This window comes from Ailuropoda melanoleuca, chromosome 4, assembly GCF_002007445.2.
Source record: "Ailuropoda melanoleuca isolate Jingjing chromosome 4, ASM200744v2, whole genome shotgun sequence".
Lineage (NCBI taxonomy): Eukaryota > Metazoa > Chordata > Mammalia > Carnivora > Ursidae > Ailuropoda > Ailuropoda melanoleuca.
In genome coordinates this window covers 10,642,345-10,655,930 of record NC_048221.1, presented here as the reverse complement: position 1 = coordinate 10,655,930, position 13,586 = coordinate 10,642,345, and the positions used below count along the sequence as shown (strand labels likewise).

The window sequence follows — 13,586 nt, the reverse complement described above, 5'->3', positions numbered from 1 at the left end:
GTGGTGGAGGTGACTAGCAATACGAGTGAAAAATAACAACAAATTTTCACACAAATGTCATTGCTCACATTGGGAAATGATAAAATTTATATAGTCCAGTCAAATACAAATTTTAATATTTTATGAATGGATCAGCACCCCTCTGAGGGGATCCCTATTTCCTCTCTGATTAGGAATTTTCATTGCAACATCAGATGTTCCCCAAAAGGTCAGCTATTGTACAGTTTGAATAAGAAATTATTTTGTGCACTTTAGGAATATGTAGAGTGTTGACCATGTTTCAGAAATTCCTAGTCATAAACTAAAGGGTGTTGAAAAGCAAAAGTCTCTACAATTCAATGATGCTGATAGGGAAGGAGCAGATATAAAGATTAAATAATCATGTGATGGGGACAGATACTATGAACAAAACAGAAAAAGGTTAGAGAGAGTGTGGGTGGGGTTTTAAGTTGGGTCTTCAGTCAAGATTAGCTAAGAATGTGACATTTGAACAGAGACCTTAAGGAAAAGAGGATGGGAGATGGGAGGTCTTCCTGGCAGAGGGAATGGCTGGTGCATAGGCCCTCAGGATCAGCTTCTGTCAATAAATCAAGGCTCAGAAGGAAGACAGTGTGTTGAGGGGAATGGTCAAGAAGGAGAGTGATGAGAGATGGTGACAGTGAATTTTGTAGAACTATGTGGCCTCATAGCTGCTAAAAGTTCAAGACACAGGGAGTTCCTGGCTCACACTATGTACTTCATCCACTTTATGATGTGGTTGCATTAGCGTCCCGTCTGCTGAACTTGCCTTCCTAGTATCATCTGTTGGTTGAATTTGTCCTGTGTATTATAAGGATATACAAGTGTATAGAAGGACTCATAGTAGAGAAGCCCATGTATCCCTGCTCTGAGGACTGCTCTCCACCATCAAGGAGCCCGCGTGCATGCGCACATGTACACACACACACACACCCACTTCACATACACACGACACAGCACACCATGTTCTCCTGGTGAGTTACTTCTACGTCCTTCTCACTGCCTGCCCCAACACACTGGTTAGGACATGAATGCAAACACATAATATTACCTTTCCCATAATGAATGTAAAAACAGTAACCAGAAATTCCTATTTGTAGCTTCCCAGGGACAAATCATCTTCAGGCTCCATTTTGGAATGGCTACATTCTGACCTGTATATAAAGAAACATAAAAAATTGTGTTCAACAAACAGAGAGAAAGAGGGAGGGAAGAAAAAAAAGAGAAATAAGATGGACATTAAGAGTAAAATGGTTTATTAAGATCAGTTGTTCTAAGAGAATGTGAGGAAGGAAAGCTTCCTTGGTGCTGGTGGCATCCAATCATGGATTTATCCCATTTATACACTGCAAAGAAATAAAAGAGCAAAAATAAATTGTCCAAAAGACAAAGTAGTGACATCTTTATGATGTGAAAAACCATAGAGATTGAACATCATAAGAGAAAAATGAGTAAAAAGAATAAATTTGGTGTTTTTTAGCAGATAGCTGGTAACAGAAGACTTGTTTTTCCTCTGCCTATTTCTTTTTTTATAATAATAATTTTTTATTATATTATGTTAGTCACCATACAGTACATCCTTAGTTTTTGATGTAGTGTTCCATGATTCATTATTTGCATATAACACCCAGCGCTCCATGCAATATGTGCCCTCCTTAATACCATTCCCCCAACCCCCTCCCCTCTGAAGCCCTCAGTTTGTTTTAAGAAGATAGATATATTTAATAAAATTTAAAACTATATTATTATTTTCTATTTTAATTTTATTTATTTAGTTTTAATATTTTTTATTATATGATGTTGTTATGTGTACTGTGCATTATAAGGTGTTTAGAGTGTCCCTGGCCTCCAGCACCCCTCCTCAGTGTGACAGCCCAAAATATCTTCAAACATACTCAGTGTCTGCTGGGGGACAAAATCATCTTTTTTGGAGAAGCATTGTATTAAGTGTTTAAAAATATTTGGTATATGCATCCAAAGTTCATTGCAGCAATGTCCACAATAGCCAAACTGTGGAAGGAGCCGAGATGCCCTTCAACAGATGAATGGATAAAGAAGATGTGGTTCATACATACAATGGAAAATTATTCAGCCATCAGAAAGGATGAATGCCCACCATTTGCATCGACATGGATGAAACTGGAGGGGATTGTGCTAGTGAAATAAGTCAAGCAGACAAAGACAATTATCATATGGTTTCACTCATATGTGGAACATAAGAAAGAGTGCAGAGGACCATAGTGGAAGGGAGGGAAAACTGAATGAGAAGAAATCAGAGAGGGAGACAAACCACGAGAGACTCTGGACTTCGGTAAACAAACTGAGGGCTACAGAAGGGAAGGTCATGGAGGGATGGGGTAACTGGGTGATGGGTATTAAGGAGGGCACATGTTGTGATGAGCACTGGATGTTATATGCAACTAATGAATCATTGAACACTACATCAAAAACTAATGATGTAATGTATGTTGGCTAATTAAACACAATAATAAAAAATAAAAATATTTAGGGGCATTAATATAATAGTAATTTAATGAGAAAAAATATGAAAGACCCGCAAGAGTGTAAATGGCAGAGCCACACCTTGAAATATCATGCAGGCATTGAAATAATGAGTCAGCATTACACTGGTTGACTAGAGGGATGAGTATAAGGTACTGATGAGTCAGAAGGCTGGGGGAGAAAAAGCTAGAAAAAGATTGTGCCAGACGTAAAGAGTACTTACGATACGCACAGCTGTCTCTTTATACATTCAAATGGAAAGTGTGTGAATGGGTAAGTGTGCATAACACAGAATAGTTTTAAAAGAAATGAAACTTTTGAAAGAAAGGACAGTGAAACTGCACTTAGGTGAAGCACAATGGCTCAAAACAACTGTCTGAAATGAAATGGAAGGAAGATTCAAAACTAACTTCTTTTTTTTTTAATTTTAAAAAAATTACTTGAGAGAGAGAGAGAGCAAGAGATAGAGCATGAGCAGGGGGAAGAGGGAGAAGTAGGCTCCCCACTGAGCAGGGAGCCCAATGTGGGACTCGATCACAGGATCCTGGGATCATGACCTGAGCCGAAGGCAGATGCTTAACCGACTGAGCCAACATCAGAATACAGAGATTTAAAAGAGTAATAATTAAATGAACTCAACATGGGTCCAAATTTACATTAGATAGCCAGGGACTTAGGACTAAAAAAATATGAAAAAGTCTTTTAATATGGAGAGAAAATAGTATTTAAAGTTTTAGTTTCATGTCACAGAAACAGATATGAGACAAGTATGCTTATGGAAGGTAAATGTTCTTCTTGGTCAAACATAAAGTAGAATGCTTTTCAAGTGATGGCATTTCTATTTTAGAAAGAGATCCAATAATAAAAGTGTAAAAGAAACAATAAGGAATACAGAGATGTGAACACTAGTTGGAATATATGTATAAATGGTAATTTGTGAACAATAAGTATGCAGAAGGACATTCACTTTCAGTGTTTGGAAAACAGGTATTCACAAGTGAAGAATATTAAGGTGACAAATAAATTCTTTAAAAAAAACAGTGGAATATGACTACTCACAGAATTTACCACACAAAATTTACACACTCTGCACAAATGCATCTACACATATATAAAAAAGCAAAATGGCAGGAAGCTAAATTGGTGAAATGACCAGCAAATCTTTGCTTGAAAGAATGCAATAAAAACAGGAATATACCTCTCTGATCCCACTATGCAAACACCAAGGACTCCCACAGACAATTTTCAATAGAGAAAGTGGGTGGCTAAGTAAGTCAGGACATATTCAGGCTCATAGGTAATAAGGCAACTGTAAAGGAAGCTCATTAGCAGACCCTTTTTCACATAATCCATGTAAAACATTTCATGTGAATACTCGAGAGAGGAGGTACTGTGATATGTATGTTTCATGAACTGCTCTTGCAAGGATGTACCTCGGAGAATTCTTTCATCTGGATTTTCTCCTCAGTACAGAAATGTAGTCTAATATGTCCCATCTTAAATTTGAAATATGAAAAAGCATGTCCTAACTTCACTGTATATCACTCCACAGCTAATACTTGACTTTTCTACTCTGGTTAATTGCAAAGATCCTAGGTCTCATGTTCTATTTTTATGCTTCCCATGTCCCATATAATTGGGTTTCCATTATTATGATTTAGTTGTTAACACTGAAATTTGCATTTCTGTATACAATATTCACTTCTATATTTAGCATCATATATACATAAATGAATTCATCATAAATTTCTTAATCAAGCCAGCAAATAGCCACAGCAAACTCTCAGCTCTGGGTTGGGCTGGATTGGCCTTAAGGTGACTACAGCCAAAACCTCTTGACCTTCATTCTCTTGACCTTCTCCTGCAGTCCTTACTGGCTGGTAAAGTTCATCTAAATGGGGTCTCTGAGAAGAAACTTGCCATGTGGAAATCAGAATACCTGTCTGGGGGCGCCTGGGTGGCGCAGTCGTTAAGCATCTGCCTTCGGCTCAGGGCGTGATCCCGGCGTTCTGGGATCGAGCCCCACATCAGGCTCCTCCGCTATGAGCCTGCTTCTTCCTCTCCCACTCCCCCTGCTTGTGTTCCCTCTCTCACTGGCTGTCTCTCTCTGTGTCAAATAAATAAATAAAATCTTTAAAAAAAAAATACCTGTCTGATTGGTAGATGATGGAGGATGGAGCTCTGTCCCCAGACAAGAGAGCAGGAATGAGTCAGACTTCAATGCCCCATCCAGACTTAGGACAGCACAAGAGATGACCAAGTCTTGTCCAGCCGGAGGTTGCCTGTGCTGCGGGACTGCAACAGAGGAGTATTTACAGCTGGTTCGGTCTGCTCATTAGGATCATTTCCCTCTGCTCCTCCCACCTGTAGGCACACAATTTCCCTGCAGGACACTAGTGTGGACAGAAAGGAAATTTTTCTGTTGAATTTCTATTCCTAGGAAACCGGGTGATAAGCCAAGTAAAGTCAGTTTTTCTTACCCTTTTTCTATCACTTCTTCTCCTTTCAGATGTCTAAACTCCCAGCACCTTATCTCACTCCTGAATGAACGTTTTCTCCTGTTTAAGACTGAGGAATTGGTCCTGAGTAGGTCATTTATGTCCTTCAAAACATTGACTTGTGGTGGATGATGCATTATCTCTAGAAAGTTAATTTCCCTTTTTTTCAACAAAGATGATGTTTGATCTTTTAATATAAAACCCTGGGCACCACACTCTTGGCTTCATGACAATATTGCCAAAACAATTAGGAATTTCATACTTCTATCAAAAGTTGAGAGATAGGATATAGTATGCCAGGATAAAATATTTGCTGATAGTAAGAGATATATTTATATCTTTTTTCTGCACTATAATCTGAGTTTAGCACCTTATAGGAATTGCCCGATTTAATTTTATAGAAGTCCATTCTGTGAGGAAGGACTAGTGTGAACTCAATTCCCCACGGAGGCATGGGGCTTGAAGAATTTAGTGAACTTCTCAAAGTTATCATTGCAGAAAAGGATGGCTGTTGATAACATTCTGTCAGGATGTTCCCAGGTTTCAATCTCTGTGCCAGTGGTCCCAAGCAGAGGTGGTTCTTTTCCCCTGGGCACATCTGGCAATGTCTGAGGGACACTGCTAAACACCTCCACTGAGCAGGACAGCTCCCAACACAGATAGTGACCCCGCCTCAAAGGTCAGATTGAGAGTGTGAGAAAATGTACTCTAGCCAGCACTTGTCCAACTTCAAAGTGCCTGTAAATCACCTAGGATTGTAGTTTGAATGCAGATCTTGCTTTAGCAGGTGCTAGTGGGCCCAGGAGTTCAGCGTTTCTTTTTAAAATTTTTTAAAAATTTTAATTAATTAATTAATTTTTAAATTATATGAGTTCAGCATTTCTAACAAGCTCCTGGGTGATGTTGTTGCTGCATGTCGTGGTCTGTGGACCACTGTTTGAGTAGCAAGGCTGTGGCCCTGTGATAGAGTACGGTGCAGGTGGTTGTAGGTCTTTTTCACAAAAAATAAAATAATAATGAAAGAAATCACGTTTGCATACAATTTTTAATGTCTTGTATGTCCAGTCGTTTCTCGGAGCTGTGATAAATTCTCTGTTTCTTTTATAGAAGGACTCTTGAGTGGCACCAAATAAAATACTTCTGGAAAAGACTTTCTACTAGGCAGAATAAAAGCCTCTTTAAGTCATCCACTATCTAATACCTAGAAACTTTGAATATGTTAGTTTTTATAGGAAAAGGACTAAGACTGCTAAGCCGCTGGCCTTACCCTAAGATTGGCCAAGATTAGGCAGGTGGAACTAAGGTAATCACCATGGTCCTCTGAATGTGGGAGAAGCAGGCAGAATAGTTGGATCAGAGGGAGATGTGAAGATGCCATGTCTCTGGCTTTGAAGACAGAGAAAGGGCAATGAGCCAAGAATGCTTGTCAATAGAAACTGTGATAGGAAAGAAAAGAGTCTCTCCTGGAGTGTCCAGAAGGAAGCAGGCCCTGAGACATCTTGATTTTAGCTCCCTGATACTTACTTCAGCCTTCCGACCTCAAAAACAGTAAGAGCATAGATTTGTTTCTTTGATGCCTCTAGTGTAATTTGTTGTAGCGAAATAGGAATGTAATACAGACATTTATTGTTTTGGTGGAAAACAAATTTTGGTTTTTCAATTAATTTATTTCTCTCCTCTTGAGTAAGGGCATTTTCTGTTAAAATCCAATCTTAAGTGGAAGAAAAAAAAAGAATAAAGTTAATTTGGAGCTTCTGTTCCATTGCTGAAATGGAATGGAGAAGGTGACTTCCCCATTGCTAAAATATAAATGTGACTTACTTACTTACTTTAGTTATTTATTTGTTAAATATCTATTTATTGGTTTTGGAAAGAGAGAGGGAGAGAGTGCACTCATGGGTGAACCATGGGAAGGGCAAAGGGAGAGGGAGAGAGAATCCTTAAGCAGACTCCCCACTGAGCATGGAGCTGACATGGTGCTTGAATCCATGCCCTGAGATCATGCTGGGAGCCAAAATCATTAACTGGCTGAGCCACCAAAGTGTCCCTTTTATTTATTTTTAAAATAATTTCTGTGCCCGACATGTGTTTTAGTCTCAGGATCCAAGATCAAGAGTTGCATGCTCTGGCTGCCTGGCTGGCTCTGTAGGTGGAGCAGAGGACTCTTGAACTCAGGATTGTGGGTTTGAGCCCCATGTTGCTGTAGAGATCACTTAAAAATAAAATCTTTAAAGAAAATAAAAGGAGTTGCTTGCTCCACCAACTGAGCCAGCCCGGTGTCCTGTGACTTTACATTGAAATGTAAATTCTTTTTTTTTTTTTTGTATAAATTCTGACGTTGAGCTGTTTATGCATCGAGATTAAAAAAAGGAATTCATTACCAAAATTAATGTCTTCCCATTCTACTTTAAGTCTTTGTGTCTAAATATATTCTTTTAATTTCATGCTAATTCAAACATTCACTCTTTTGATTTCTATTCTTTCCAAATTTCTTTCAGATTTCCTTTCAACATAAGAGATGGAATTATTGAGTCTGTTTTGTACATACATGTGTAAGAGTGTATTTGTAGGACGTAAGGTACAAATGCATACATACATGTATGTGCGTATGCTCCTTACCCATGAAAGACTTCTTGGACTCACCAAATACTTCCAAACACTGTATTTAATCCTTACAACATCCACCCAAATTAGATATAAGGAAACAGAGTTTTCAGGTTGGTAACATTTTTTTTAACAATATATAACAAATCTTTCAAGCTTTTGTGCACTTCTTTAATTATATATAATGGACTCATGCAGTATGCACTCTTAATTTTTGTATGATTACTTGAATTCAGAAAATTTTGTATTTTAAATCTTTTCAGTTTCTTGTATGTCATTGTAATTCAATGAATTGTTTAAAAGAAAAAAATCTGTTATAACTAATGAATTCAGCAGGATATAAAGTCAATATGCAAATTTGATTGCAACTCTATACACGAATAAGAAACTCTCAGAAAGAGAAATCAAGAAAACAATCCCATTTACAGCTGCATCAGCAAGAATAAAATACCTAAGAATAAATTTAACAAGAGGTGAAACACCTGTACACTGAAAACTTTCGGACATTGTTGAATGAAATTGAAGACACAAAGAAATGGAAAGATATTCCATGTTCACTGATTGGAAGAATTAATACTGTTAAAATGTCCTTACTATCGAAAGCAATCTGTGGATTCAGTGTAATCCCTGTCAAAATTACAATGGCATATTTTACAGAAATAGAATAAACACTCCTTCAATTTTATGGAATCACAAACACCCCAAATAGCCAAAGCAATCTTGAGAAAAAGAGAAAAAGTGGGCCATCATCCTCCCTGAATTCAAACTATATTAGAAAGCTATGGTAACCAAAACAGCATGCTATTGGCATGAAAAGCCCACAGGTCAATGGAACTCAATAGAGAGTCCAGAACCCACAGATTAGTGGTTAACTAGTTTACAGCAAAGAAGACAAGAATATATAATAGGAAGGAACAGCCTCTTCAATAAATGGTGTTGGGTAAACTGGACAGCCACATGCAAAAACATGCAACTGGGTCACTATCTTACACCACAGGCAAAAATTAACTCAAAATGGATTAAAGAATTGAATGTAAGACCCAAAGCCATAAAACTTCTAGAAGAAAACATATAGGTTTTGGCAGAGATTTTTAGGATTTGACACCAAAAGCAAGGGAACAAAAGCAAAACTAAACAATGTCTACCTCAAAGTAAGTATTTCTGCACAGCAAAAGAAACCATCAACAAAATGAAAAGGCAGCCTTCTGAATGACAGACAATATTTGCAAATCATGTATCTAAGGGGTAAATATCTCAAATACATAAAGAACTCATACAACTCAACAGCATCAACAAACAAACAATCTGATTAAACAATGGGCAGAAGATTGTGAATAGACATTTTTCCAATGAAGACACACAGCTGGCCAACAGGTCCGTGTAAAGATGCTCAACATCACTCTTCACCAGGGAAATGCAAATATAAAACATATATATCTCCATATGGTGGACACTGACGGCATTATGCTCAATGAAATAAGTATGATCTCGCGTAAATGTGGAATCTTAAAAACAAGACAAAACCAAACCAAGCTTGTGGATATGCAGAACAGATTGGTAGTAACCTGAGCTAGGGGGTAGGGAGTGGGTGAAATGCGTGAAAGTGTCAAAAGGCACAAATTTCCAGTTATAAAATGGTAAGTCATGGGGATGTCAAGTCTAGCATGGCAACTCTAGCGAAAAAAACTGTATTGTACATTTGAAAGAAGCTAGGAAAGGGGATCCTGACAACTGTCGTCATGAAAGAAAGCTTGTAACTGTATATGATGATGCATGTTAGCTGGACTTACTCTGATCACTTTGCAATATACACAAATACTGAATTATTTCATCGTACACGTGTAATTAATGCAACATGATATCAATTATATGTTAACAACATCAACAACAATAATAATAATAATGAAGAGAAAGAGTTCATCCATAACATTGGCTCAGTTCTGAGTGACAAATGTCTTGGATCCAGGTGAGTGTTGCAGGCATTCTTAGTCTATACCATCACTATCCATAGGCTGAGACTTAAAGAAGACGATGATAAAGTCTGTGTCATCGAGAAGAGCAATTAAGGAGTAAAAAGGAATGACAACAGACCCAATGTGAAAACTGTGATTTTGTATTTTCCTCTATGATGAAATTATATAAAAGGTGTTAGATGTCAAGTGTAGTTTTATCCATCCGAGTAATACAACTCATGGTTATTCCTTCAGGAAGTCTAGGGAAATTTTACTTGGCATGATATGTCATTTGAAAAAAAATCATTTTTAGGAAATTAAAGTGGTCCAGTAAAAGATATGGAAGTTTTCAAATATTTCTGACCCAAGCTTGGGAAGAACTATGGGAACATACAAAAATAGACCAAGGGAAAACCATATGTACATCAGACAGAGCAAAAGCTTAGTAAATGGAGTATTCTGAAATTGTATAGAGAAGTTGGATTCTAAGAAATTGAAATTTCTGGAAATACATAGGAGCAAATTCTATTTCACAATGATCAAAAATCATGGTTTTGAGCCCTGCAATCAAGCCACTTCCTCACCACCAGGACAATTGTCCCTTTTATAGTTGCCCTCCTGAAGAATCTTATCAGAGCCTCTTTTATGTCTCTGTTCCTCAGGGTGTAGATGAAGGGGTTCAGCATGGGTGAGACCACCATGTACATCACCGAGGCCACTGCACTTGCGTGGGAGCTCTGGGTAACAGCGGAGCTAAGGTACACTCCCAGGACTGTGCAATAAAATAAGGAGACAACTGAGAGGTGAGATGCACAGGTGGAAAATGCTTTTATACTTGCCCTGAGCTGATGAGATCCCACATATGGAGGATATAATCTTAGAGTATGAACAAAGGATCCCAGCAAGGGGAGCACCAGCCAGCAGCACAGCTGAAACATGTATCACTGTGTCATTAAGAAAGGTANGGAAAATGCTTTATACTTGCCCTGAGCTGATGAGATCCCACATATGGAGGATATAATCTTAGAGTATGAACAAAGGATCCCAGCAAGGGGAGCACCAGCGAGCAGCACAGCTGAAACATATATCACTGTGTCATTAAGAAAGGTGTCAGAACAGGCAAGTTGGATCATTTGATTGAGTTCACAGAAAAAGTGGGGGATTTCCACCTCTGAACAGAAGGAAAGCTGTAACAACATTAAGCTCTGTAATAAGGAATTCAGCACACTAATGATGCAGGACAGCAGAGCCAGGAGCCCACAGAGCCGGGGGTTCATGATGACCGTGTAGTGCAGGGGGTGGCAGATGGCCACGAAGCGGTCATAGGCCATCACAGTCAGGAGTATGTCGTCCCAGCCTGCAAAGAGTAAGGAAAAGCAGATCTGGCTGATGCATCCTGTATAGGTTATAACTTTGCTATGTGTCTGTATATTTACCAACATCTTTGGGATGGTGGTGGAGGTGAAACAGATGTCTACAAAGGACAGGTTGGCCAGGAAGAAGTACATGGGGGTGTGGAGGTGGGAGTCAGAGCTGACGGCCAGGATGAGGAGCAGGTTTCCACACACAGTGATCAGGTACACGGAGAGGAAAAGCCCAAATAGGAGGGGCTGCAGTTCTGGTTTGTTTGATAATCCCAGAAGAAGAAATCCTGAAAATTGGCTATCATTGCCAGGTCCTGTGTTGTGGTTGTAATGACTAGAAATTAGGGGGAAAAAAGATTTATTTTAATACAAGTGGGCATTAGTAACATGACAGAAATGCTCTAATTACAATGACATGTGGGAAAAAATGCAGGCAATAAACAAATTGGATGAGTTGTTATCTTTACTGGGAGTTCAGGAAGACCTAAAGACAAGGTGACATTTGAAGAGAGACCTCAGGTAGGTCTGCACGGGGGACAAGAGCTTATCTGGGGATGTGTGTCCTGCAGGAGAAAGAGCCAGTGCAAAGGCCCTGAGGAAGGCACCTCTTTTGGAGGTATATTCAGGACTCACAATGGAGCCAGTGTGGTGAGGAGAAGAGCAAGAGGGAGAGTGATGAGAGGTGGTGTCAGGGAAGGTTGAGGAACGAGGTGGCCTCCCTGCTGCAGCTGAGACTTCAAGACACAAGGAGTCCTTCATTCACATAGTGTTCCTTGCACTTCATTAATTTGTCCAAGAATGTCCAAGAAAAACTGTCAATAAAAATGGATACCTTCCTTATTTTCAGGTGTTGGTCAACATCCTGCAGTCTGTATTTTAAGGGGAGGGTCCCAAATTGGCACACTACAGACTCCTGGAGCCATATGACTACCAGGCTCTTCTCACACTTGAGCTACAGTATTTAGGGGAAAAAAATTGATACTAGTTAAACTCTCAACATCAAATTATCATTACCCTAAAGAATATAGAAAAGTACCCAAATTTCAGGTGGTAAATCTCCCATGAACATGTAATTTGGTGCTCTATTTTAATATGACCATTTTGTTCTGTATTTTGAGAAGTATAACAAACTAAAAGGAGACAGAGAAAAGGAAGAAGGGGGAGAAAGGTCTAATAAGCCCAGGTGGTCCCTGAGAGATCATGATGATGAGAAAGCCTCCCTCAGTCTGGCTGCATTCCAACCCTAGTTGTATCCCCTTGATGCCCAGAATAACTAACAAAGCACCAAAAACTCACTTGTCCAAAAGAGAAAAGAGTAACATATTTATGGTGTCAAGACACCTTAATATATGAACACCCACTAGAAATATGAGTAAAAGGAAAAATCCATTGACCAAAGGAAATATGCAAGGTACCAAAAAAAAGGAATTCATCAAGATGAAATGGTAAAAGATTTTTCTAAATTATACTAAATGCAAAATTTTGCCATCAGTGAATGAGTTTTGAATCCTGGATAATATTCTCACTGGAATACTGCGGATCGTGGTACCCAACCTCCTAAGGTGGTCGACAGATTGAGTCCATATATGTAAAAACTTGAGCATAGTTCCTTCCTCTTAGTATATGAATGGTTATTCTCTGTCCAGTCGTGCTTGTATGTGTGTGTGTATGTACATACATGTGGATTTGTGTGTTTGCATGTGCACACATGCTTAATCTTAATGTAAAAGACATGCTTACTGTGGACAGCAGAAAAAAAAAAAAAAAAAAAAAAAGAATCCACTGCTGTAAGGAAAAATGTTTCCAGTAAAAGTCCAGTGGTTGCTATTTGGGAAAAGAGTATGAGTGAAGAGTCCATCAAAGAACGAGGTTGCAGAGGAAAAAGGCAGTGAGTGGGGTGCTGATGTTACATCAGACTCCAGGGAGCCTGTGCTGACTGCTCCACTGGCCTCATCATGGGGTCCACCTCAGACCCCTGATCTAATTGTCATTCCTGTCCCCGTGTCATGTTTATTTGACCACACTTGTTTTTATGTGGCCGGAGAGTGGATGAGGCTGGCTCTTCTTACTTTCCTTGGAGGCATTCGTTCCTTTGTCATCTTGAGCTTTGGGTTTTGATCTGTATTTGTACACAATCCAATGGGTCCACACCTGTCCTGGTTCTCTGTTTCTTGTCTGCCATGCATAAACCTTCCCAGACCATACTCTGCAAAATCTGGCATGTTCCGTAACAATCTATTCCCTTTCTGTATACAATTTACCCTTGAAGACCCAATGTCATACAAGCACTTAGCTCCCTGCTCTCCATTATAACCTATGATCCAAAGGAGCAGGGGCTCCCCTGTTTTGTTTGACTCTTCGTGTTCACAAAGGTGCACATTTGTATAGAAACAAGTTTAAAAAAAAATGAGAATTCATTAACTAGAATGGTAGGGAAAATAAATAAGGTTAAACATGATGGATTCAAATAACTATATTCAGGAAAACTGAACAGTAATCTAATACTAACATCTTACAGACGAGATATACAATACCGACAATCACATCAACATGAGTTTAATTCAGGATGAAATGGCTAAAAGCTTAGAGATTAAAAACATTCTTTTTAATACACATTGTAGGAAGGTGTAGCTAAAGTTGTTATTTGA

General features: G+C 38.8%; 1 protein-coding gene across 1 annotated transcript; it reads right to left on the bottom strand.

Annotated features, from left to right (window-relative positions):
* Positions 1-4,755: 4,755 nt before the first annotated feature.
* On the bottom strand, positions 4,756-13,160 carry LOC100480790 (olfactory receptor 1571-like). Its single transcript, XM_034657181.1, has 5 exons — positions 13,008-13,160; positions 10,556-11,088; positions 10,159-10,408; positions 9,619-9,745; positions 4,756-4,913 (listed from the first exon to the last, which is right to left on the bottom strand). Exons 1-5 carry the CDS (start codon positions 13,158-13,160, stop codon positions 4,756-4,758), a joined length of 1,221 nt encoding a protein of 406 aa, XP_034513072.1.
* Positions 13,161-13,586: the final 426 nt, after the last annotated feature.